We start from the raw sequence: 27356 nt of genomic DNA, 5'->3' as shown, positions 1-27356 counted from the left end.
TTTTGTGCTTAGTTTTCAACTTACGAATGTAATCTTTGGAATATGTGCATTGTAAATATTCAAAATAAAAGGGTGTGAAACTATTTAAAGAATCACCTTTAAATAGTTTCTGAGGAAACTGTGTGGAGGAAGCAATGATAAATTGAAATGTTACTCAATGTAAATAATATTGATAGACAGGGAAAATAATTTAATAATTTAACAAAATATTTTCACTCCTTTCTTCCTTCTTTTAATATTTTCTCCATTATCTTCCATTTTTCCTCACCTTTTTAATAAAATGTGTTGATCCTTTTGTTATTTTTACTCATTTATTCAAGTTTTTATTTTTTTCCTTTCTTGTCAAACTTAGCACACAGATTTTCCCTAAAGCTATAAGCAGCTGGCACTGCAACAGAGGAGCTGTAGAGATGTACCATAACTCCATTTCTAGCCCCAATCTAACCAAGATCTAAATCATCAATTAAGTATTTAATGAACGTTATGGGACCTGCAATTAAAAAAAAGTCTAATGGTAGCACACGTATACACACAAATATAGGAATGTCCACAAAACCACAGAGATAAACATGCTGGTGGTCAAATTCTCCATTGAGGATTGCTGGTGCAAATGGATAAAATGCCTCCTCGGTGCCTCACAGACCACACAGCTGCGGATCCAATTCCCAAGTCAAATCATTGGCTGGGAAGTCAAAGGATGGTCATGTTCTCGTGGCTGCCATAGTACAATGTGTCGCTCGGCCTCCTCGCCAAAGCATGTGAATGAACAGAATATACACTGGAGGAATAACAGTGAGAGTGAAGTCATTTCTTTAGATCAAACTGCCATTCAGTTCAGCTCAGTCAGTATTTGTTTTAGCAAATTCTTGGATGCATAATTGCTCCTTGACAACAATTCAATCTATTCAGTTTGGTAGACAACAGACTTTACTGAAAATGAACAGAGTTTGTGAACAGAGTGTGTACAGTGCACCTCTGTTGCACTGTGTTCTTATTTATGCAGCAGATGCTTTCTTTCATGAGGAAAGATTTATCGAAGTGATGGGGTAACTTCAGCAAATTTCTTCAGGCCATTCTGAAGAAACAAAAAGAAAACAAATAATAATAATAAAAACAGCATATTATGGATTTATAGTGTATTAAAGCAGTAAAGTGTTCTTAGTGAATATATATGAATACAAAATCCTTTTTCAGTTCTTGTCGCTATAATCCCAAAGTGGTCACTTCAAACAGTCTGTCCCAGAGCCTGGAATTTGTACAGCAGCTCTGCAGGTTATCCACCAGAGACAACAGGGCATTGTTTTGTGGATCTGATGTAAAAGGCATCTGTAGCTCTGCACAGGATTTGCAGGGTAGTAGCAGCACATTTGAGCACTATATCCAACAGAAATCCCCCCTGATTCGTTTTGCTGTCTTCCTCCGTTCAAATGAGGGAAATCCTTTGTGCACAAGGCAGGTATATATATTTTTTCCCTTTTAACACGCCAGCCTGGCAGAAGCAGAACTCTGCTGTCCAATATGTGACTAACGATGTGACTTTGACTGCTGATTCTTTTCGTTTTCAATTCTTTCCGTTGCTTCCTTCCATTCTACTGCCCTGTGCTTCAGGTTTAGTGTAAATTCTTGGTTGGCTTGTCTGCCGCACCTTATTAAAACAAAGCAGACAAGGCTGCATGTTTGCTCAAAAGACAGCAAGGTCAGCTAACTGTAAGTAACTTGCTTCTGATGCATGACTACATAAAATCCAAATAATGAGTCCATTAGAGTAAATTATAAATGTTCAGAGTCTATTGCAATTAGTTCACCTAAGTTTTTTTTTACAGAAAAAAAAAATAAAAATCATTTTCCTTCTTCATTCCGACCTGTTTTCTTTTCCACCTTCAATCTTTTTTCAGCCTGTCTGCCACTTCTCACTGTAAGTCTGTCACTTCAGCCGTCTTTCGGTTTAAAACCTCTTGTTGTCTTCCTTACATCCTCCTCCCACCTCTTCCCTGCCTCTTTCTCTCTGTCCTAGTTCTCAGGGTCTCCAGGATGAAGCTTTGTCTAATTACCATGCTGGCGTTTAATTGGAACAGCACACACAAACACGCAGATTGACTTGCTGAATACCCCTTATGTGCAGACACACTCTGCTCTCTATCCCATACAGATAGACACACACATCAGAGCCATTAAATGCATGCATTACACACCAAGCAAGTTAACATGCTCCAGTTATACAAATACACACAGCGTACGCTGAGGTTAGAGCCTGTGGAGTTTGTCCAGGTTGTATTGCAGCCACTGTGTATCTGGCCCTTCTGTGGAGCTAAGACGCGTTGGCTACAGTCACAGTTGATTTTGGCCTAGTTAGACCATGAGCTGCCTGTAGCAGCTCCCACTGTAGAGCTAGCTGTGTCATCTAAGAATGGGCAACAACAGATGCACATCGGAGGCAAAACGCCAGCCAGACATCTAAATATCATGCAGTGACTTTGGCATATTTTTAGGATCCTAGAAAACCATGCTCACTTATCGTTGGTATTTTACAATGCTGACTCTTGGTTTTGGTTTTTGATCCGTCTCAGCTGGTTTAACTCTGGAAAAGGAGGTTTATGCTGTTGATTACAAATTTAAGGTTCAAAAGAAATCTGTATCTAAAACACAAAAGTTGATTGTTTTACATTATGTTTTTTTTTTTTATAAAACGTGAATAGCTTAATGGTGATGAAATATGATTAAGAAGGCAGTTGACTGCCTACCACCTTACATTGGGAAAATTTATTTCAGTTTGAGTACATCAGCTTATTTTTCTTAAGATGGTTACTGATGGTGTGAGAAATTATTTATTATTAAAGAAATACCTTATTTTCCGGACTACCGGACTACCGCAGCTACAAATGTTCTGGAGAAAAAAAAAAAAAAAAAACTGGAAACATGATGCACTGGGCTATAAGTATGAGAGGAGTGGATATATATAAGCCGCTGGTGTCTCCGCCGCTCTTAGTTTTCCATAAGGACGCAGCAGAGAGCTGCGTTTCTTCTTTGATTTCTAATTTTGACTTCCTGCTAAAGAGCCCCCCCTGGCGGTTGAAGAAAAATCCACAGAAAAGCAGCACCGGGTTATAAGCCACAGAGTTCAAAGTGTAGGGGAAAATGTTGCAGCTTGTAGTCTGAAAAATGCGGTGCTAATGTCTTAACATTAACTTTCTTTTTTTTTTCCTTCCCCTCTGCATTTTAGTCCTGCCCAGCCACACGTGTGGCACTCCTGGCCTTATTCCGAATGGAATTATCCATGGATCGAGATACAACATGGGAGACAAGATCCGATACAGCTGCGAGTCGGGTTTTGTGCTGGAAGGTCACAGTACCCTCACATGCATCGTGTCACCTGGCAGTGGAGCACAGTGGGACTTCCCATCGCCGTTTTGTCGAGGTATGTTTATTCTACCCTTCCACTTAAAATACCACCAGAGTGCTGCCGATTTCGAACTGAGAGAAAATTGATTGCTGTTAATCTGGTAAACGTTTTTCAGTGAGACCGAATCAATTCTGCTCTAGCTGCATCTTTAGTTTTAAAAGTAAAATAAAACTTTGGGGGAAGTATAGTAATAAGATATATAGTGAAGGTCATGAGAACTGAAGGAGCTTAATATGAGGTCATGAGCTGAAATATGAGAAGCCCCAGTGTATTGATGTTCTTTAAAACTCATAAAGGTCTGACTCCAATTACTCTACAAACTGCAGTATGAACTGGACGGAGCCCAAAATCCCCAAGCATAGACCCCTATTAATAACCTGGCACTCGACAGGCAAGAACACATATGTGAATCAGACGGAGGCAGTGTTATTGTTAAGTAATTTGGTTCAAGATCGGTCAGTTCCTCAGTAGAAATGTGAGCTTAAGCCACTGAATAACCAATAAAATGAGCAAAATAATATATTTTTCAAGATACACAAGCATGTTACAGTATTCTCTAAAAGCTTTAAGCCACCCACCACTCTGTCGTCCTAGTTTGTTACCAAGTATTTTTAAAGTAGCTTAGATTAATAGTACTTCAAGCTTTCTGAAATGTTTCACTTAAATTTTAGATGTTTTTTTTTTTTTTTTTTTTTTTTTTACTTATTCACTGTCCAGCTATTGCCAGTAAATTGTGCAGGGTGCTCAGAAAGGAGCAACTGAACCTTTGGAGGACAAACGAAGGAAAAGATCTATAGCAGATGAGTAATATCTGTAAAATACATCTATAGGAAAATCAAATCAAATCCAACTGATGCCTGTCACCCTTTAGCCGATCTACTACTGAATGCCCGATTGTTTTTTTTCCTTTAGGTAATCACCTAGTTTGTGCAAATAGAGCTGTACAACATATTACAAATATATTGTTACTGCAATATCACTGTGCTTAATATGCATATCACAAATACCTACATGGACTGATAAAACATGTTTATTGTAAATAATTATATAATTATATTATATATGCCTGGAGTATATTTTTATAATTTGCTTAATTTTCAGCCAGTCATTTTCTGATGGAATGCAAATAAAACATTTTACTGCGCACTCTTCTTCTTTCCTCTTTCTTCAGAGACGCCTGTTTCATTTTTCATCAGAAAGCAAAATTTAGGTAGGACGAAAATAGTTTTACATCTTAATCTGCCAGGTATATGAACAATTTTGGCCTTTATTATTCATAATACACATCAATTATTGTAATCTTGTAAAAAAAAGAAAATAGAAAGAAGCAAACAATTTTTAAATTGACAGACATTTACACAAACTGCATTTCTTTTGAAACATCTGTGTTATCTTTATTGTTTTTGGAGACTGGAGAGAATGTGAAGAAATTGTGTCTTACTGACTCTTTGTTCTCAAAACAAAGAGCCTACACACAATTTCTAAAATAAAAAAACTGAAAATTTGAGATCAAGAGCTTATTAATTCACATACTGGTGATTTTTCCAAACAAAACATTTTTCTAAAAATACAGCTACAGCCAAAGTCCAAAAAAAAAAACTCATTAATCTCCAGAAAGCCTGAATAAATTCATATCAAGGTCACGTCAGCAGCTTACAGGAATTACCAGGTCCTTAAAAATAAAATAGAAAGAAATGAGGGATAAATAATGTTTTTTGGTACAGCGCAATAATTGGGTAAAAATACTTCGAATGTGCAAACTACTTACAAAGATTCAGCAATTGTTTGAAAATATTTTGATATGAATAAGCCATGTTAAACCGACAATACAAATTCAGTAACACACCTGCTCCCCTTAAAAACAAACATTTTACATTACAGTATAAGATGCAAGTTCTTTTTTATCAAGTTCCCTCTTCTATGGTCATTTTTCTATTTCTGTCTTTCATCTTTAACCAGCGGAGGGAGCATGTGGCGGCACGTTACGAGGCACCGCAGGTTCAATCACCAGCCCCGGATATCCAGCAGAGTACGACAACAACCTGGACTGCACATGGTCAATCCTCGCTGAACCCGGGGACACGATCGCTCTTGTTTTCAATGACTTCCTATTAGAAGACAAATATGACTTTCTGGAAATCAGCGGGACAGAAGCACCGAGCATATGGTAAGACTCTTGAAGTAGACAAATTTCAGTGCTGAGGGAAAAGGGGGAAAAGAAAGAGTTGTTAAGGACACGGGAGCCTTAGTGGGAATCAACAGGACTTGCCCAGCACATGCTGAGAGCTTTGTACACATGGAGAGAAAATTGATGCACACACACACCATTGACATTTAGAAGGTTAATTACTGTATATATTAACACATGTTTTGCTATTAATCAAAAAATGACAGTGAATAGTACTAACAGAAAGAATGGGTTTGGTGCAGCTTTAAAAAAAAAATCTTCTTTTCAACAATTTACCAGTGAAAAGAATAGTTGCCTTTTCAGTTCAATTTTCTCAATCGCATACACTCTGAAGAGTGTTTGTTATTAAAATACAACTAATAGTGTTGTTGGGTTAGACAGCTATAACTGCTCATTGATTAGCTGCACAGGAGTTGTGTTGATTTTCCTAATTTATTCTAGTTCTATAGAGCAGGTGATGAATTGTCATGTTTGTCGCCGCCATTTTCTGTGATCGAGTTTGAAAATTGGCACTTCAGAGCACATTCTGCTTTTTGAATTTAGAGCACTGCTGGAATTCACATCGGTTTTGCTCAGAATATCACACGTGTGCATCGAAGGCTCAGAAACAGGCTGTGGAAGCGAGGAGACATGCTCATGTTTAAGCATGGTGGGGTTTTCACTATTTCAACTCGCTGAGAAAATCCTGTGAGCGAAAAGCAGAAAAGGATGGTTGGCCTGGATAATAACAGATCTCCTGGACCAAATCTGCTTTAAGACTCACAGTAGATAAAAGGTTTTCTATGCGGTTTTGGGGTTAGCTTTTGCTCAATTTTTAAAGTGATAAAATATCTTTTGGTTAATTATCTAATACCAAAAAATGCACATTCTGTTGGATAACATTGGACTAGAAAACATAATTATCTTACTTTAAAGATAATTCATCCACCATGCATTGTGTTCAGTTGAAGTTATATAATAATAAAGCTCGAGTTATCTAAAATATCAATAAAATACAGCAAAGCAACAGAAAGTGTAAATTGTTTTCAATCCAGTAATTCAGATCAAATGCTGCTGTATGTTTTATTTTTTTTCAGAGCTTATTATTTCAAGTGAATGCAACACATCTGCAGCAACACATTTTCTACATTTTCTGTCTTAAAGCCCTTTATGAATGTAACTCTAAAATTGATTTTAAAGATTACAAATTTCTACTCCTGTGACTTTGACCAGTGCCTTCCATATGTAAAAATAGTCTGTGATTTGTGCCATCTTAAAAAAAACGAATTTGTCAAAAGACAAATCGGTCTCTTGGTCGAGAAGAATAGCAGTAAATGGAAACAAAGGGAAAGGAGAATAATTGTGCATTAAGCGCTGTCACAAACAGAGCAGCGCACATCACCCACCGTATTCTCTCGATACTATAGTGTTTATGTGTGTGCATGTTTGATGTGTGTCACGCCTTAAGTGGCCCTCTGACAGGGTGAGCTGTTGATCGTTTCACCAGACTTTGACAGATTACACACACTCAACTACTCAAACACAAAGCCTGGTCCTGACAGTGTAATATTAAAAAACCCCTGTCAGCCACACACTGCAACACAGGGAGAAGATTCAACCTTTGGTAGTCAGATTACTCTCAACATAGAGCTACCTTTGTGGTCATTTTAAATAAAAAAAAACCAACATAATATCAATCTATTGTTCCTAAGTGACAATGCAACACAATGGTGTGTAAAATTTTGTATCAAAAACAGAATTATTTGAATTATAAGCAGATAAAATATAAAACTCAAACTATTAGTGATGTCTTCCAGAGCCTGTTAGCACATATTGATACAATGTGTGGTTCACTTTTCCACGCAGGAGGAATTAGAAGTTGATAGACATTTCACTGAGAGATGTGGTCAGGCCATTTTAAAAATGACTGACACCTGACATGACCACTCTGACAGGTCTTTCCTGTTTATTTGGGGCTTCTTCTGATTGGTTGTCCCAAAAGCAATTTCCTGTTTCATGTTCCTGTCTAGAATCTGGCAGGGTTGGCGTGATGCCGTAGCTGTCACATACACATACCCACAAATATGTGAACGGACAAACACTCACGCATAACATAAAACCAAAGACGACCTGGCAGACTGGGTTCGGGGCTCTTGCCTTATGTCGCTCAGGGCTCAAAACTTTAAGTTGTGCCTTAAACCCACATTTAGCTCTTGGAGTTTTGTCCTTGTATTCTGATATTCTGTTAGACACAAACAGGTAAACAAGAGATTTTAATGAGTTCAATAATTATGTGTCTAGTTTTGTGGCTCATTTCTTCATCGCAGTTCATGTTTATTCCCGTTCAGCTAAACATAGATGTATTTGTGCCAACATCTGTTTTAGAGTTCTTCTACCTTGACTTCCACGTTTAGCACAAATTTAGCTCAAGTTTGGCCCTGATGTCTCTTGACGTTTTCTTTCTGACCCAAAATGCCTCAGGATTTACTGCAATTTGCGATTAGTGAATACTTTAAATCATTTAGAGTTTGGAGTTGGGACTTCACAGATTTTTAACAAATGTTCTAAAGGAGTCAACTCATTTCTGAAGCCATCGTCTAAGGTTTCTTGACGGCATCCTTGGACGATGGTTCCAGTACCTGGCAGTCAACATTGTTTCACTAAAAGGGCCATATGCAATGAGCAGATATACTTAAAATGTTTGTTAGAAACATAATAAAATACAAAGGCCTGACAGGACCTAAGATTTACCAATAGATAATTACCTTATGCATGGTCATGCTTCACCAGCATGTGTTTTTGGAGGTCAATGACACACAAGGACCAAGTCATCCACATGATGAAAAGCTGACCCTGGCTCACCAAATCTGGCTTTTTCTTGTCCATCTGTTCTGACACTTTTGATCAGGTCCGGCAGACATACTTTGCCAATTTGGGCAGCAGTACCTCTTATAGGATAAGACAACAGAGGCCAGCTTTCGCTTCCCACGTACATCAATGTGCTTTTCCATGACAAGGTCAAGATCCAGCGATCCTGACCCTGTCATGGACAGCCAGTGACAAGTGAATCTGTCATCGCTTGTTTTCTTTCATTCAACCGCTCTTGGTTGGTCGTGACTACTGCATACAAACAACATTCCTCAAGAGCGCCATTTGTTGAGATGCTGAAATTCAACTGCCTACCCGACACAAATTGGCTCTTGAATTAAACATGAAGTGGCAAAAACAAAGCCAAATTTAAAGTACAATTTGTTTTTCCTAAAAGCAAAAATTGAAATACAAAAACAAAAAGATTGTAGCATACAGCATGCCAGTAGTTACATAATAGTGTTTTTTTTTTTTTTTTTTTACTTTTAAAATAGCATGATAATATTTTCATTATTGCATGGAATGCAATAATAGTGTATAGTGTAAGCTGTTTTCTGGTTGCTTCCTTGTCAACTTATCCAAATTGTATCATTAGAAGCTCATATAAGTTTCAATAAAAAATAAACTATATCTGATGTTTAGAGCCTCAGGAACCCAGATCCTTTGTCTCTGTACAACAACTTCTACCTATCACCTTAGTTTCCATTCTTTTTTGTTAACCTTTCCAATATTTTGCCATACCCTAAGCTCTTGCAGCACTCCCCCTGGCTATACCTCGTCTTTGCTCTTCTCCTTCTTGTCTCCTCGTGCTCTTCCCTTTCATGATTTCAAGGCAGAGTATTACTGTTACTGTCAATTTCTTGTACTGAAAGAATCCTTTGTTTGCTCAAATACTCACTTGAATGACTGGCTTCGTTTCGTATTTTATCCCTCTTTTCTGTTCCATAATGATACCTGCATTAATTGGATTTTTTATTATTTTTTTAAACATGTTTCTTAGTTCTGACATTTCGTTAAATTGCTGCAATGGATTATGATTTATATAGGCCAGACTTTCATAGAGACATAGATTGTGTTTGATTTAAGAAAAGGTAAGGTAAGGCAAGGCAATTTTATTTAGATAGCACATTTTCAGGAACAAGGCAATTCAAAGTGCTTTACATGAATTACAAACAGACAGGAAGAATCATAGAGTTCCCCCTTTCTATTCACTAACTTATTCAGATTTTTGTTTTTGTTAAATTTTTGTTTTGTTAAATCTGATCAAATGTTCATAAATAGATAGGTTTCACAGTGTTAATGGGATCCCCCCCCACCCCCCTAGTTTTGTTTCTCATAAATTTTGTTGTAATATAGTCTAGTTGTAAATTCCCTTAATGAATAGCTTTAGAGGACCTTGCTACTTCACAATGTCAGGGTGTTGAAAGATTTTCCAGCACATGGGTTTTTGATATTTCCTCATCATTTGCCTGTGAATTCTGAATGCAGTTTTTGAAAACACGCCATGAACCACCATGCACTTCTGTTTCTCTCTTTTGACCATCTTGAAGCAAAGCTGCAAACTGAACAAGCTTTTTATTTTATCCACAGTAGAAGAAGCAGGAGTTTGAGGTTCTCTCCTCGAAGCCCTGAACTTTCTTCTTCTTTTTTTATCTGCTTATGCAGGTTGTTTTGTGTTATTTACAGTCCAACCTTTTCTTTATTTACCTTAACATCATTCTTTGCCAGTGAGGAACATCTCTTCTCTTTACCTTGGTATTCAAGTGGTTTGTTTTGGTTTTGACTCTATGACTAATGCAGCAGGTGAAACAGATTGTAGTTGCTTTACTTCAGTAATTGTTGAGTTTTACATTAATAGAAAAACCAAGCTGCATCTTTGCTTGTCAAGTTTCATATTTGTTTTTCATCCCTATTTCCTCGAAATTCACACTGTATATATTTATGCAAATATGTAACCGGAGGCTTTCTACATTTAATCATGGCTAAAAATTATATACATATAAAAGAGGCCGACTTATTTACACTTTATAAAACTAGAGAGTGGGATGCCATTTCTATCAAATAGTTATAGTTTTAAACTTCTGAATGTGGTTCTGTAACCTGTTATTGTGAAATAATGTTTGTGATCATAGTGAAAACTAATTTCCATCTTTCTTTGTGTTCATCAGTGATTCTAGAAATATTGTAAATAACTCTTCAAATGAGCTTACAATGAAACATGTTGGAATGTTAGCACTATCACTATTCATCTACAACCATCATATTTTCCCTGAGGCGTAGATTTAGCATATACCTCAGATATATTCCAGAAGACTCAGAGATCTGGGTCTAGCTACCCTGAAGTAGACCGCCAGTTGCTCATAAAATATCACCAGAACATTTATGGTCAATGCCTGTTCCTGGTCCATGAGAAGCTTAAGGGAAAACTAGAAGAATAAAGAAACTAAACTGAGTAATGTGATCACGCTCAGTAAATACTGACCCTCGGAGGCCATGTGCGATTGTAAGAATGCTAACCGTATGAACAGAGCTCATATTTACATTGAGTTTAAGGAGCTCAGAGACGGTCCGACAGCACATTTAGAGTAACCTTGTCCATCTGCTGGGACTTCCATGCCAGATCCAGCCAAGCTTTGCCAAAGAGACGGGCTTAGACATTTTCACTCTGTGTCATGCATCTTGTCTGTTTTCCCATTTGCTCTCCCCTCTTGTTCTTCTGTTACATCTCATTTCACTGCTCCCTTTAGATCCTTAGCTTTCTCATCCTCTCCTGCTGTTTCCTTTTTTAGTTCTCCTCTTTTTATCTCCCCTCCTCCTTTGTGCTACCACCAGTCCTCTTTTACTCGTTTCTTCTTCTTGCAACACTTGTCCTGTTATTACATTTACATTTTAAATCATGTTTACTGCCTGTGTGTGTTGTGTGCGCGTGGATGCACGTGTGTGTGTGTGTTTCTGTGTAAATGCGTGGGTGTATTACGAGATTAAAAGTAGCTTTGTAGCCCAGTTTTGCTTTGAACACTTGAAACAAACAGCTATCTGTTGTGGATAATGTCTTTTAACTTTTCTGACTTGCATCCAGTCATTTATTTTTATGGAGCTATGTTTTGTCATTTTATAGCCGTGAATATCTACAGGGACTAGCAATAAGTGTAACAATGAAACAAGGCTGCGAAACGTACAGCCAGGAGCTGAAGCCAGTTGGGAGGTTATGGACGCAGAAACTGCACCCCAATGGTAGAACTGTATGTCTTTCTCTTTGTGCTCGTGTTTCAGCAGACAGCTGACAGCGTTACAATGGAGAGCTTTTGCGTTTGTACAGAAATGTGCATTTTATAACCTTTGTTCTGTTTGTTTCTTGACTGTTTGTTTCTCTGCTTCTACTCCTCTCTTGTGGTCTTGCATTTTCTCTGGCTTTAGTCTAACAATGACTTCTCTCGTGAATTTGTGTCATGGTTTTCATTTGTGTTGGTGTTTTAGGCCGATTCTGGTTTATAGGTCTTGCCATATTCAGTTCATGTTGTCACTGTTATTAAATAGAAAGGTGTTGCCAGGGGAGTTCATTGATTTGTGTTTTTTTTTATTATTATTCTTCTGTTGTGTTCTTTGTGCAATTGGATTTAGTTCTCTTACATCGGTGTTGTTGTTTTTCCCTTTAATGTGTAGTTTCTTTGAGTCTTAATTGTCCCTTGTGTTAATTACTCTCTCCCTCGGTTTTTCTTCTTGCGTTCTTCTATAGCTGTTCCTCTTCGCCTCAAGATCATCTAGTTTCTTTCTCATTGTCCCTCCCTGCCTTGGTGTCTAAACCCATTGTTTCATTGCATTTCATGATTTTTCCGTTTGCTTCCCGCGGTCCATGACACCTGCTCTCTCTACGTCTCTCTCTCTCTCTCCCTCCCCATCCTGATCCTGGTTCTTCTGGAGAGTTCGTCCCGCTGAAAGTGGAGTTTTCCTTCTCCGCTGTTGCCTCTTACTTTCTTAAGATTGAGAATTGCAACAAACTCAAAATCTTATAGAGTTTCACAGTTTTTCCTTACACTTTTTTATCTGCTGAAATGTCTGGTGGAATACGATTTCTATTTTATCTTAAATGATTCTTTAAACAGAAGATAAGCTTGAATTAGACTAAAATGAGTGTCAGTGGATTTGGACTGGGCTTGCTTTATATTTCAAATTAAAATTAATTACTTTGAACTACATAAGCTTATAATTGTTTGAGTGGTAATTCTGGTCCATTCTTTTTTAGATAATGTACTTTTAGTAGATAAGAGCAATGTTGAAACCTGGGCCTTTATGATCACTTATTGAATAGTTATGAATGTTCAGATCATGTAGAGTCATGCCACAAACTTAGGAAACTCCATTAAATATGCACTTAAAAAAGAAACAATAAGAAATTGATGTGTAAATTTAAAAAATATATTTTTTGTAAAGAGGAAGCCAATTTTATTTTACATGTTAACACCAAAAATTAACCTGGTTTTAGTAATTAACTCTAACAAGTATATCATTCTACTAGCTGAATCACCGCTAGTATAACAGCTTTTGCTTTAAATAACTTCAGCGAAACACTTTTGTCAGCCATCTACCCCCCTCTGACATTGATCTAAACACAGTTTCCTCAATTCTCACTTATAGCTGTGAGGTATTTGATGGTATTTGATGCCTCTTGCATGTGCAGCCTATTCCAAGTTACTCTACAGCAGGGGTGTCAAACTCCAGTCCTGAAGGGCCGCTGTCCTGCAGTTTTTAGATGTGCCACAGGTACAAAACACCTGAATCAAATGGCTTAATTACCTCCTCAGTTCTCCAGAGCCTTGCTAATGACTTAATTATTCTATTCAGGTGTGGTGCAGCAGAGGCACTTCTAAAAGTTGCAGGACACCGGCCCTCGAGGACTGGACTTTGACACCCCTGCTCTACAGCATCTCAAAGGAATCAGGATCTGGGATTTGACTCCGCCCAGAACTTTCAATTACTTTTTTTCTCAGCCAGTTCCAGGTAGATTTGCTGGTTGGGTTTGAATCATTGTCATGTTGCAAGGTTCAGTTTTGATTAATTGTCTTTTACTCACATGTTGTCTTCACATTAAATCTTTAGTCTGGCCTTCATGTCTTTCATGGAGAGTAAAGATTATCATTGCAGAGGCAGGTACCTTCATATCAACAGTGGCAACAACCAGAAACGTCTTTTAGCATCTTTCCATCTGCTTTTAGGATGAGCTTACTTTGTCAGCCAAACTGTCAGCATTTGTTTTGAACAGCCTTCACACTCATAATCAGGCTTCTTTTTGAAGCTCTTTTGACCTCACCATGATGTTTACTCTCACTTCACAGTCAGGAGCACGCCACACTATAGGTCAAAGGTTTAAACAGGCCAGACAACTTTCTAATTGCTGAGTAATTATGTCATAATTATGCGCAGCTGATGTGTTGAGCCTGTTTTTTAAAAGCTATTTAAAGATAATAAATGTGGCTGTCCAACTTGATTTCCTTTTTTACTAGATTTTCCACATCATTTTAAAAAAGGATGTTTTCTTTGGATTTTATATTACTACATTTGATATAAGATTTAAAATATGTTAGGAGAGCACACAAGGTGAAAGCAGTCCTAATTTATTCACATAATTGTCTGTATTTATGCTAAAGTATAATTCAGTTTGACATTTAACATTAATATTAATATGAATGCAATGTCAAACCATGAAATACTTTTCAATTCAATTTTTTGTCACCTAACAGTTCAAGTTCTTGCTGTTTTTTTTGTTTTCCCTTATTCATTCCTTACCTGTTTACCATCACTTGTCTCTTTCCAACTTCACTTTCCTTCTCATTTATCTCTGTTCGGGGCAGTCGGCATTAGCAATGCCGTTCCTTGTTTAGGCTTCCCTTTTCGTCTCCTCTTTTATCACTTTTGACCTCTGCTCACAGCTACTAAGTAACATCTCTACTCTCGATCATGTAAGTTACTCCCTTCCCCCATCACCTCCTCTCACGTGTGTTTCATCCGTCAGTCTGTTTTTCTCTGTCTGTATTTTTCAGGCCTTGTCTCTGATTTTGACAAGCTCTCCTTCTCTTGACAGATAGAAATGGCTGTAGATTTTTTTTCAACCTTGTCCTTCATGTCTTTGCTCTCCTGTCCATCTCTGCTGCCACCTGAATCCTGCTCAGTAGTGTGTTTCATTTCCATTCACTGTGTCTCTCGTCTTTCTTTCCTTAATCAGTCTTTTTCTCTCTTCATCCCTCATCTGCTCTTTTTTCCCCCTCTGTCAGTGTCATTCCTTTTTCCTGTTTCTGTCTAACTTCTTGTCTTTTTCTACCTCCACTGTCAAATGTTTGGGAGCTAGCCTAGATAATGGAAATCAAGGACCAAATGCAGGAGTTTTTGTTTTTCCCTATAAATCGCTTCCCCATCTTGCTGATCTTTTCACATAATGACTTTATCTATTTCATTTAGCAAAGCTACATCATCCATCAACATGTCATAACCAATTCTCTTCATTTTCTCCTTGCCCTTTCCACCACTCCATTTTTGTCTACAGTAGCATTTAAATTACTCCCTCATTAGTTTGGATGCCCAACGTAGTAATTATGAGAAAGATATCACATAATCAGGGTCAAAAAGTAACAAGTGCACCAGGATATAACTGGTTTGAGGAATAAATATGTACAGCTAATGCACCACTATCAGTTTTCCTAAAATCATGTAGGCAAAAATAACATTTAATTTAACGTGCATGTTGAAACTGTTACACTCTTATGTTTGAGGAAAACATTTTTGAGAGTATTTTTTCCCTCTACTATTTACATACATATATATACAGTCGATTTCTAAAGAGAACAGCAAATTAACTTGTATACGAAGAAAATGTAGACATACATAGTGACAACATATAGATTCCACATGTTAAATTATTTTGTGATGTGTCTGAATAGTGAGGAGTGCAACGCTGTCTTACTCACAGCAAACAAAGGACATGGAAGCCTCCTTGTTTCTTTATGGCAAACAGATTGGACCATGTCTGGGAAATAAACGTTTCAGAAGGAAAAACAAAGGCCATTTTCAAGGTCTTATTTGAACTAAATAAGTGCACTTATGGGTAAACAAGCCTATGAAAGAAATCTATTGGCTTCTTGTGACACATAAAAGTGTCACTCTTTAAATGTGCAAGGATTTTGTTTATGCAGTTTAGCACAGAACAAGGATATACAGTACCTTGCAAAAAGGGTTGTACTTGAATTATTTTCCATTTTATGACTTTAAAACAACCAGTTTTCAATGTATGATTTAAAGTGATTTTTCAACACCAGGTGCTTAAAATACAAATAAAGTAAAGCAGCATATATATTAAACATTTTTCACAAATAGGATTTGTGACCGCATAGTTATCGCTTCATTCAACTGCCATTTGCTACAGCTTTGCTGGAAAAGACATAACCATAAAAAATACGTCTCTAAACATATTTTTTATTTTACATTTATAGATCATAAAAAATATACTCTATTACAAAATAACTCATTCAGATTAGATGGAGAGCAGATGTGGACTTCAAGACTTTCCAGATTATTATGTTTTTATTGGACTTTGAATGAGATATTTGGCCCTATCAGTTCTCCTTGCTTTTCTTTATCTTCTCAAAACTGATGTATTTCAACACACATGGTTGTAAAGACTGCTGGTGGATCAATTTGATGTTCATTTCAAATCTACACCTAAATGTTGTCACAGTGACAAAACCGGGTAACTTTGTTTTAGATATGCTCATGGTTCATCTTTTCGCCATTTTACCGCCTCTCTCTCCTATTTTGCTCCTTTAAGTTTTCCTCATTTGTTTCTTTCCCTCCTTACTCTTTTTTTTCCTGTCCACTCGTTATACTTGCAGCACATTAAAGCGTAACTGTAGTTGCTTTTTTTACTTTAGGGCGGTCGGTAGAACCTTTTCTTTTTTTTCTCTTACATCATGTCTCCTCTTCCCTTAGTGCACCATTTCCCCCTCTTCTTTTATTTTTGTTACTATTGCTAAGGTTGCCTTTAGTAACAAAACGTGCAGAGGGCTAAAGCTGATGTAATACATGCACATACTGAAGGCTACACACTTATCATTTTTTTCCTCCTTTTATCTCATCTACAGAACTTTTGAGTTAGCTCTTTTCCTTTGATAATACATAAAAATAATACAAAAAAGTGTAAAGGGGATAACTGTAAAATTCTATAATTTATCTGATAAATATCAAGTGCATGAGAAGCCATTTTCTTCCTGGAGTGAGGTTTAAGACTTTGGATCGACGAATTTGTAATGTGAAAAATCAGTTTAGCAACATTATAGACTATTAAAAACACACAGCTTTATATTGTATCAAAAATCTTTAAAAGGATCATAAACAGCCCTTTGAACATAGAAGATTGAGTGTAAAGTTATTTGTGAAATATGGTTACAAATATGGTTATAATCATTGTTAGTTGTCTTGATTATTTAAAGTTGCTCTACAAAGAATGTTTATATTTCCAAACTTTTATTATTTTTTTGCATTTATCATTTTTGGGTTCTATTTATAGAATATTTCTATAAATATTCTTTCTAATTTTGTCACTCAGGTTACTTCCACACACGTATTGCACATTCATACAAACATTTTTTTTTTCTTGAGCCAACAATAAATTTCTACACGCAGCTAAAAATAAGTAAAATTGAACCAAATTGTTTTGTTTTTGTTTGCTTGTTTTGTTTTGTTTGAGCCTATCATTGCTGCTGGACAGAAACTTTGCATTCCCCCCAAAAACTTTACTTTTCAGGGAGTGCAAGAAAAATGTCCTGTCACTTTATTAAGTCTGGTCAAAGTTGCATTCTGTTTTTAAAACCTATCAGGCAAACTAGAAAGTCATGAAAGCAGATTATCAGTTTTGATTCTTGCAAAAAAAACACAAACAAAAACATGGATATGCCAGGTTTGGCATAATGTGATAAAAGGCAAGCAATTTTAATTACCAATCTGTGTATTTAGATTTTTATTTAATTAAATTCAATATTGTTTTTAAATTTAGATCAAGAACATCAGTTATATCACATTAATCTTTTAAAGAAGCGTCAGTGCATGCTTCTAGTATTATTGGAAATTTAAGATGTTAGTTTTTAAATTCTTTCTAGTTTATTTCTTGACTTCTCAGCGTTGTCTTTTACAAATTGTGGCCATGATTCACTTCCTTTCAGGCTGCTTCTCATTATGCTCTTTCCCACAGTGATTGGCAGGAGCATGTCAAAAAGACCATTAAACAGACCCTAGCAAATCTAATTATATGTCCTCTGCAACCTCTCCTATTGATTGTGTTGATGCCGGCGTCTCCTGACTTCCATCTGCTCCAACTTCCTGTAGATATGCTTCATATGGAACAGTTTGAGCTGTTCTGCTACAAAGAAAAATAGCTGCTGGTTATTTATGTCTTCTTCCAAAGTTAAATAAGTAAATATTTCAATACTTATGAAATAAAGTGTAGGCAGACATTCTATTAGAATTCAACTCAACTCCCTCTCCTGATATATAGCCGTGACACTGCTGTGGAACAGAAAAGGGAAATACACGTGTTACTACTTAATGAAAATGTATACACTTTTGTCAAAGTTGCTTGATCTTTAAGTGGGTATTTACAGACAAATGTGACATGTGAAATATAGTTTACTGTCATGAAAGCAAGAGTGACACATTTGCCAGAATCTGAAAATAAGGAAAACACTTTTTTTTTGTCAGTGGTTCCCGTTGTTATAGGTTATTTTTTATAGCAATGCATCCATAAAACACATTGTGGTTTCCACACATAAATTGACCAGAAACTCTAAAAATAAACTGTTCCAGATTTTGTGTTTTCTCTCAAAAAGATTTCATAAATAATAAAGAGAGCCGCTGAAAGTGTGACTTCACACACAAAACATATTCTTCATTTTTCTCCTTTCTTGTTGTCTTTAATTTTTTTGTTTTGAAGTTCATACTCTCCAAAGGTAACAACTGGATATTGCAATGACATGAAAGCACACTTCAACAAATAATTTTAACTTCTTTGAACAAATATGTCAAATGCTGGATTAACCTGGTTGCTGATTTTTTCACACCTTTTGCTCAAGCACTTTTCATTCAATTTTTCTTTGGCAGGATTCTATGACCATACCACATCTTGACTTGGCCCTATTCACCCATTCGACTTTCCAAATGTTGTTGAAGCTCTTGTAAATAGCCGACCCCACAGTTTCCCATCAGATTTTTTCCGGAGCCAGGCTCAGTTGTTCCAAAACGTTGATCTTCTTTTGATAAAGTCCTTTCTTTGTTGAACTGGATGTATGCTTGAAATCACTGTAGTGCTGAAAAATGAAATCCTTCCTCATCTTCAGCTTTCTGTCAGATAGCCACAAGCGTTGGGTAAAAACTGATTGGTATTTCGAGCTGTTCATGATTGCATCTAAGTCAAAACATCCAAAGAAATCAAGAGATTGTCAACACATATGGAGTACAACCATTGCTTTGTTCTTTGGCTTCTTGGCAGCCTCCCTGAGCGCATAAATAATGTAAATGAGCAAATGTCAGTATGAGCCTGTGAGGAAAGCCAAATAGATGCTTTTCAGGCTAATCAGAATCAGTCTGGATGATGCTAAGGGTGGACCCAGGAAGATTAAACTAAATTAAAATGTGAATAAAACAAAGTAAATATGTGAATAGTTGTGCTACCGGGCTATTGCAGCTTGGTATTTTTATTATTTTCTTTCTTTCGTTTTGAAGTTTGAATGTGGACGAAATATTTCTAAATGAAAGCAGAAAATGATTAGTGTTGATTTATCAGGTTTCAGTTTTTCCACATCCCATAAACTTGAAATACCTAACAGGGGTGTGCACACTTTCGATACACTGATGGATGTGCTGACAGTAAAGGACTTTCATGTGACAGAATTCCCCTTTCTGTTCTGATTCCTGATTACTGTGTCTCCTGCTGTTTGCGAAGCATATAAATTGAGGACATTTTTCACAGCAGTAGTCGATACTTCTTAGATCTATAACGGTGCAATCTGTAATTACGTGGCAGTTCTTTCCTCCAACCATTTTTCTGCACTCTGTGTGCTTTCCTTTGTACCAAGAGTTGAACTATTTGGAGATGTTTTTTCATTCGAAACTCAGACCTCTTAGCTTCCACCCCTACCTTCAAGGAGGGTTTATTCTTCTGTCTAAGCTTTTGCATCACATTCACCATTATAGGAAACGGTCGAACCACGCTGCACAACAAAGACATATTTTCTATACATTGCAGAATATAAGGGCTGTGCTTTTGTGTCCAAGAGGTGGATTTTGTGGAAAAGCTTAAGTCTTGTTTTTAAAGGTTTTGTTTCCCTTTTTCTCATCTTGTTCTGTATTCTGAAAAATTACAGTTTTTCACAAAATTCTGTTTAATTCCAGATATTAATTAAATGAATTTTAACTTTGCTTCTGTTGACCACAAGGGATTTTGCTTTGTTTTTAATTCCAAATTATTATATTTGTATTCTTCCAGGCTGACAGGTACAACTCTTCCCTCACCAGTGATATCAAATAAAAACTGGCTTCGGATACATTTCACCTCAGACAGCAATCACAGAAGAAAAGGATTTAGTGCTCAGTATCAAGGTATGTTAAACTTTTTAAATTTTTATGATGTCGGTTTTTGAACTTCTTGGTGTGCAAGGAGAGGGGCACAAAAATGTAATCTTTAAAAAAACAAAAACATTTTAAGTAGTTAGATTTAGTTAAGTATTAAGAACTACAAATAATTAGTTAGAAAATGTACAGTATATTGACGGTATGATGTATTATAAATTTAATTTAATATGTGCTTAATCCAAGTGCCATTAGCAAGTCTTAAACTTCAGTAGCAGAATATTTACCAATTTGTTGCATCACATCCTTCACATATGCGGCAGGTTTTCTCTGATATGCTGCAGTAACCTTTTTGTTACCATGAAAACACAAGCGTTTTTAAGGTTAGTTTAAATAAACATTAACATATTTTTAATTCCACACTGTTAAAAACTTCTCTTCCAACATTATTTGACTATAGCATATTCAAGGTATATATAAAGGAATAACTTTTACAGCTGCAGTTAGGCCTGTCATGATAACAAATTTTGCAGAGCGATGAATTGTCAAAACAATTATTGCGATAAACAATAATATTGTATTGAGACCTTTTGACACTGATTTAATGGAAATGACTAATAATGCATGCGATTTCCTGCCATAGATAGATACACTTTATTTTCAAAAGAACACATAACACTGGAACTAATAAACTAAATAAACAAAACAACCAAAAACAAAAATAAAATGGATTCTGTCTCCATTAACAAAAAACATACTTGAATAAAAACTAAACAACATAAAGCCAAAGTGGAAATAAATACTGCATTCAACCAAAAGAGTGCAGATATGAAATCTGTGTACTATATTGCCCTTCAGCAATCACGAGATTTAAATAGAGAAGATGGGCACATCCAACTACCTAATGCAGTAGTTCATACTACACAATTTTTTTGCCCCTATTTTCCCCTAATGGCAATCTTAGAACGTTGGTCGCTGGTGATTTCGTAACCGATCATCCTGTAGTGTGTGGTGTGTTACCGGTGGATCATCGTGGCTGCTCCGATCTAAATCAGGGGTTTTCCCCGACTGTGAGCTTTACGCTGAATGTGACAGGTAGCCAATCAGAAAGCGCGGATTCTCCTTCGCGCTTTCTGAGGGGAAATTACGAGGGGAATCCCAAACAGCTGACACGGCGCAACCTGAAGTCCAGCGGACATTGGAGATGATATGTGGAAACAACATTAATATTTATTCAACATTTCGTGCAAAGAATATAGAAATGACAAGGGGAGGAGTTGGAGCCAAACTGCTACCGCAGTTGATAAACCCGGTAGGTTTTCAGCTGTTTTTCGTTAACGTGACATAAATAGGTTATAATGATTTTCATCCAGTCAGGACTTTACGCTGAATCTAGCCACATGCATCACAGGTAGATTCTAGTAAAGCATTGATTAATGCCTGGTTTTAGTTAACTGGACTTGTAGCCATTATTTTGTGCCCGTGTGGCTGGACACCACACGGCACGAGGAACCCGATCGAACCGTTATACCTAGGATTTCTGTCAGGTTTTGAAAATGGGCCGACAGTCCGCCAACAACTCGTGTAGTGTGCGCTGGACATTACACTAAGGAAGAGCACCGGAGTTTAGCCTTTTTTTCATTCAGTGTCATCAACAGAAAGAAAAAAAGACAGGAAGAGATGATAAAGCCATTAATTAAAATGAAGTCGATAGGTTTAATTTATCATCCGATTAATTGATTAATCGTTTATCGCGACAGGCTTGTATTTAAAAAATAAACAAAAACAAAACAATTTTTTTTTTTGTTTTTTCAACATATTTGTTAAAACAAAACAGACAGCTCTTCAGTTTAGATAATAGGTTTGGATTTTTCTCCCCTTAAGAATAAACACCTTTATTAAAAACTGTATTTTGTTTTGACTAATATTTAAATTTGTTTGATGTTCTGAAACACTGAAGTGTGACAAAAATGCAAAAAAAAAGGAAAAAAGGAATTACAGAATGGGGCTATGCCTTTTGCTTTTGACATTATTGCATCATAACTTTAACATGTTAAAATAATAATAAAGCGTGGCATATTATGGTTAAATTAATTACTCTGTGTTGAGAGCATTAAATGAAGGCTGGATGTCCTAAATCACAGGACTTGCTAAACTTTTTATTGTTATATAATAATGTTATAGTTTGGCATTAGCATTCAAAAGTGCATGTTCCTGGTTAGGTTTAATTGGTTACACCTATCACATGCAACCAGATGAACCAAATCCTGTCTGTCTTTCAGGCTAACTGATGTCCTTTCTAGGCTTGTTCTCTTTACGCGCTCTCTCTTTTTCTTAGCTATCGGTCTGTTGCTCTTGCCATCGGTGCTTTTCTTTATGTGTGTGTGTGCGTGTGTGTGTGCGTGTGCGTGTAGAAAACAGAGAGTGAGAGCAAGAGAGGGAGAGGAAGAGAGAGTGAGATGTGTTTTCATGCCAAGCCTGTCTCTCAGTGGAATGTAGTTTGGTTGTTACACAGATTTCTTCTGTTATCCTCTGCAGCGGTGCCACTTAAGATAAAATAGATGGAATAAATTTCAATGATGCTCCTTTCCCACTTTTTCTACTGACTTTTCCTTGTTTTTTTAATTGATTTTTATATTTTCCTTTTATGCTTTTCACATTTTACCACTACAGTATAAACTGTATGCTAGATATGACATTGATCATAAGACGGGATTATTATACATTGGTGAAATGCAGCAAATGGCACCCTGGGGGTAAAGAAAAGTGGTGTAGGAAAAAGACGTACAGCAATTAAAGTTTAATGGAGTATGATTTATAATTAACCGTATAACCCCCTTTTCTTCTTGTCTCTGCAGTGAAGAAAGCCATAGAGTTGAAGTCCAGAGGGGTAAAGATGATGCCCAGCAAAGACTCCAGTCACAAAAATGCCGTCTGTAAGTACTCTATTATCGCCAATATTATTATGTGTGATATTGGATACTGTTATAAATTACTCAACTTGAAACAGACCTGGCAACACGCACATAGTGTGCGGAAAACAACACAAGGTGCATTCATCTTTCATGTGGCAGAGCCTGAGATTTCATCTATTTTTCAGAGAAGTTGACCTTCTTTGAGATAAGAATTAGGAGCCATTTTATATTTTTTATTATTTGTGCTAGAGCAAGAAGTATTGCGTTTTTCTCAATCAGAAAAGAAACCGAGCTGTTAAAATTCCTGCTTTTCAGTAGCTCCATGCCAGCTACCAAAAACCAGACAGGGAAGTTTTCATGTAGCCTTTGATTACATTTTGATAAGCAACAAATGCACTTATGAGAAAAAGATTTTGCTTTAAATCGACAAATGCTGATAAAAGTATTCTCTTAGTGCAAAACCAAAATGTCTGTTTTGTTCACTCATATTTTACATAAACACAAATTGATTCAGTGGATAAACTATGAGACACATGCATAGCATAAGTCACAGCTTAATATTATTTGTGTTAATGCTTCAAATGTCTAGGTCAAGTCCTTCAAAATTCAGACAGTCTGATGCAAACAAACATATAATCACACACTGTTTTATTAAAAACTAAATACCCCATTTTAGCTGTTTGCGCAACATTTATATTTTGAAAAATTCTCTTCTATTTGCTTGCCTTAGACAAATTTTTTAGTAACCTGAATAAATTAATTTTATTGCTATTCATTTGAACAATACACAAATACAATACATAAAACACAATATACCATTATTTATATGCTTTATTATCTGATTTCATGATGTTTCACAAGGGAATATTTATATTACATGAAATGTCGATACACCCATGAGATCTATGAGTTGTATTGCACCCATTGGTCCAGATTTTTACTGCGTATGTCCTTCTCTAAAGCAACTTAAGTCTTACTCCACTTGTCCAATATCGATTGTACTTTCTTATCTATAATCATTGTGTGGATCTGAAAAAAATGATGGTAATGTCAGTTAACTGAGCAACCTGGGGAATCATTAAGCTTTAATTTAACTTTGTGCAATAATAAAAAGAAATATGTGGCTTTGAGAATGGATCCCAAAGCAAAAAGACTTACATATTGGTATGGTGGGATTACCAGAGCATATATCCATGCAAAGTTAATAAGGCCTAAAGTCAGGTCAACTTCTGATTTTGAACTGGTTTTTGAACACCTCTTTTTGTGCGGCGCGTCTCTCCCAGCGGCAATATAATGACTCTGCAGTGGAAACTTTACGGTCTTTGTGCAATACATAATCATTATAAAGAAACACAAGATGACGGTAATGAGTTTTATCTGTCTAGAGAATCGAGTGCTTATGAATCATAATCTAAAAGAATGTCTCCAGCAGCCTCTTACTTATATTAAAGCACAGTTTGATATAAGCACAAAGAGAGCTAAATGTTTAAAAAGGGCCTTATATGAAAAAAAATCCTTAAAAAGTTTAATTGGTGGAGGCCCAAGCTGCACTAAAACACAATGTAATGTAGCAACATTAAAATTAAAGACTGAACAGTAAGATAATATAACATATTTAATTTAAAAGCAACTTCTTTTGTTCGTACCTTCCTTAACAGGAATGTTATCTCATTGTGTGGATGTTTCATAATTAGAGAGGCTGAAAGATTATGATTAAGGATTTTTACTCTCCAGACAATGACCTAGAGCTATAATGAATCATCACTGCGAGAGTGTGATTTATAATAAGGGTCTTCTTCGGGGTACTCAGGCAACATGGTGCCGCTCTACAGTCCACTTAAATGAATGACCACTTCAAATTAAAAATTACAAGATCAAACAACATCCCAGGTAGAGCTTTGTGAGAAAAAAGCCTCGCGAGATAAGTTCTCTTTGGCATTAGAATATTATAGTGATCTTGTGTCTTAAATACACACGACACATGTGGTAAATACATGGCTGCGTACTTCATCTCTAAGGTAGATTGACCTTTTGAGCAACGAGAAGGTGAAGAAGAGAGAAGGCAAATGGATAAGAGGCAGCAAGAAGAAGTCGGCAGAGGAAAGCATGTGATGTTACCGCACTTCACACATTGCTCTCCTCATCCAACGGGCACCTTAAGAGTACCTTGAAAGCTCTTACCTTGAAAACCTTATTTGATCACAAACACACACACACACGCACACACACACGCTCACACACTCTTTTCTTTACTTCTTCCATTACTCACAGTTTCAAATTCAGCTTATTTTATGAGGGTTAATGCTGCAGTCTGTCACTTCTGTTGAGAAAATGTTTTTTTATTTGTTAAAACTGTCACCATGTCATGGCGGTATGAGACAGATGATCTGTGAAAAGATCGATCTCCTCCACGTCCTCCCAGTGCTGCTACTACCATCTGAAGAAATTCACAGCTCCAGACCAAAAACAACCAATCAGAGCCTTGAGACGGGGCTTGGCACCGTCGATCAAACTCATGCGCTAATGGCGGAGAGTCAACTTACTGTTACAGGAAAACCGTTTAACTGCCATCATTGGTGGCCGTGCTAACTAGACTGAGGATTCGTAACAGGCTATGCTAGCTGCAGCGTAGCACACATCAAGGGGGAGGATGAGCGATTGATGAGCGCTAAAACTCTCCTCCTGGATCTGATTGGTTGTTTCTAGTTAGCACTGGGAGAAGGCAGAGGAGCAATTATTTATTTATTTATTTTTATAAATCATACCATAAAGTCACAATACAGTCTCAAAAAAATAGCTACATACTGTAGGTTTAAGCATAACTATGCCTCAGTTTGTTCCCCCCCAACTGCTGGGGAGGAGTGAAGTTACTAGCAAGAAGGAGGAGCTTGCACAGCGCACCACTGGTGCAAAGGTTTACCTCAGTATATTATACCCAAGCTGCATTCTGAATCATTTGCACATGCTGCAGGAGGTCAGTGACTTAATGAGATAAATCTCTAAAAAGCAGGGTCAGCACAGACCGTCACCACAGAGAAACAAATATTCCGCAAATTCCTAAAAAGTTGACTTTCAGAGATGAAACGTTTGCTGAAGACACTTTGATGATATTGAAATGACGCCGTGCATCATAAGCTTGTGTTTAAATGATGAATAGTCTTTTAAGTGCAAATATGGGATTAAGTCAGCGTGAGCAGTTTTGACATCAACCCAAAAGTCATATTTGTCATCTTTTTCCTGTAACAATCTCATGTTGTTTTCATGAGCTGGATTTGTTTCTGCAATATAAACCTTGTGTTTGATGCCAATGAATGCCATTTGAACATGGGCGGGAGATGGAACGAGCGCACTGAGAGATACTGAAAGAGAAAGTGTGCATTTGAATGTTTGTGTGATGATTTTTGGACAGAACATCAAAAACACAGTCGAGCAAAAAAGACAGCTTGTTCTGTTTGCATCATATCTCACACAAACATGCGCACACAATGTCTACACACGCACAAAGCCCAGAGCACACACACGAAATGCAGTCACACAAACACGGCAAATCATTCATCCATCTTTTATGCTGGGATGCACAAAACTTCGGCTTCCCTTTGTAAATTACAGCTAATGTGTGTGAGACGAAGAAGCAGGCCGAGCTTACTGAGAATGCAGAAGTAGAAAGAGGAAAGAAATGAGAGAAATGATATAGGAAAGGACAGGTAGAAAGAAAAAGGGAAGCCCAAAAAGGCTAGACGTTTCTTTCCTCGGGTTATATTTAAAGCCCTGCAGGATATGTTTTTTTTTCTCCCTCCTTTGTACTTATGTGCTGTCTTTTGAGCAAGCCTTTCCCTTCAAATTTTTGTGACTTTCTAACCAATATTATTCATCCAGAGAGTTCCATTACGACAGAACTGGTCTAAACTGGTTTCTGTCAAGTTGTCTGGTCTAATTTACATTCACATTCCATGTTCGGCATGCCGCAGGTGCTTCCAGCTGCTCGAGAACCAATGCAATATTCTGAATAGAAGATGGATACAATTTATCATGTGTTTTGCATTTGTGCCGTTTTAAAACTTCCTCTAAGCAGATTGATGATTCAAAGTGAAAATGATACACTGCACCAAGAAGTGAGAAGCATTCTCACGCTCAAATCTCTGCAGATAACTTAAAAGTTTAGTCTGTCATTTTGATTTTATGCAAAGCCCTTATGAAATTAATTTTGCATTGCTTCTATTAAGCCTTTGTGTCATTGTCACCCTAGATTATTTAAGCTGCACAAGAGTTACTTCCCATTAAAAAAATAAATAAAAAATGCTAACGGTCTGTTGCTTAATAAAACTTTGAAGCAAGATGCTGAAGGCACGATATTAACATTTTGAAAGCTTGAAGTTTGAAAGCACTAAATAACTTAATA

General features: G+C 36.7%; 1 protein-coding gene across 2 annotated transcripts in view; it reads left to right on the top strand.

Annotated features, from left to right (window-relative positions):
• The window catches only part of csmd1b (CUB and Sushi multiple domains 1b), a 433675-nt gene that overhangs the window by 210998 nt on the left and 195321 nt on the right, over positions 1-27356 (top strand). For both annotated transcript variants that reach the window (XM_081605248.1, XM_081605247.1), the window contains exons 4-7: positions 3221-3415; positions 5360-5567; positions 19960-20072; positions 22901-22978. In XM_081605248.1, coding sequence (XP_081461374.1) covers positions 3221-3415; positions 5360-5567; positions 19960-20072; positions 22901-22978 — 594 coding nt within the window. The remainder of the gene's footprint in view (positions 1-3220; positions 3416-5359; positions 5568-19959; positions 20073-22900; positions 22979-27356) is intronic.

Source organism: Poecilia reticulata, chromosome 3 (genome assembly GCF_904066995.2).
Source record: "Poecilia reticulata chromosome 3, P_reticulata-male-v2, whole genome shotgun sequence".
NCBI classification, from domain to species: Eukaryota; Metazoa; Chordata; class Actinopteri; order Cyprinodontiformes; family Poeciliidae; genus Poecilia; species Poecilia reticulata.
The sequence above is the reverse complement of the archived record's forward strand: the minus strand, read 5'-3'. Positions and strand labels throughout refer to the sequence as shown.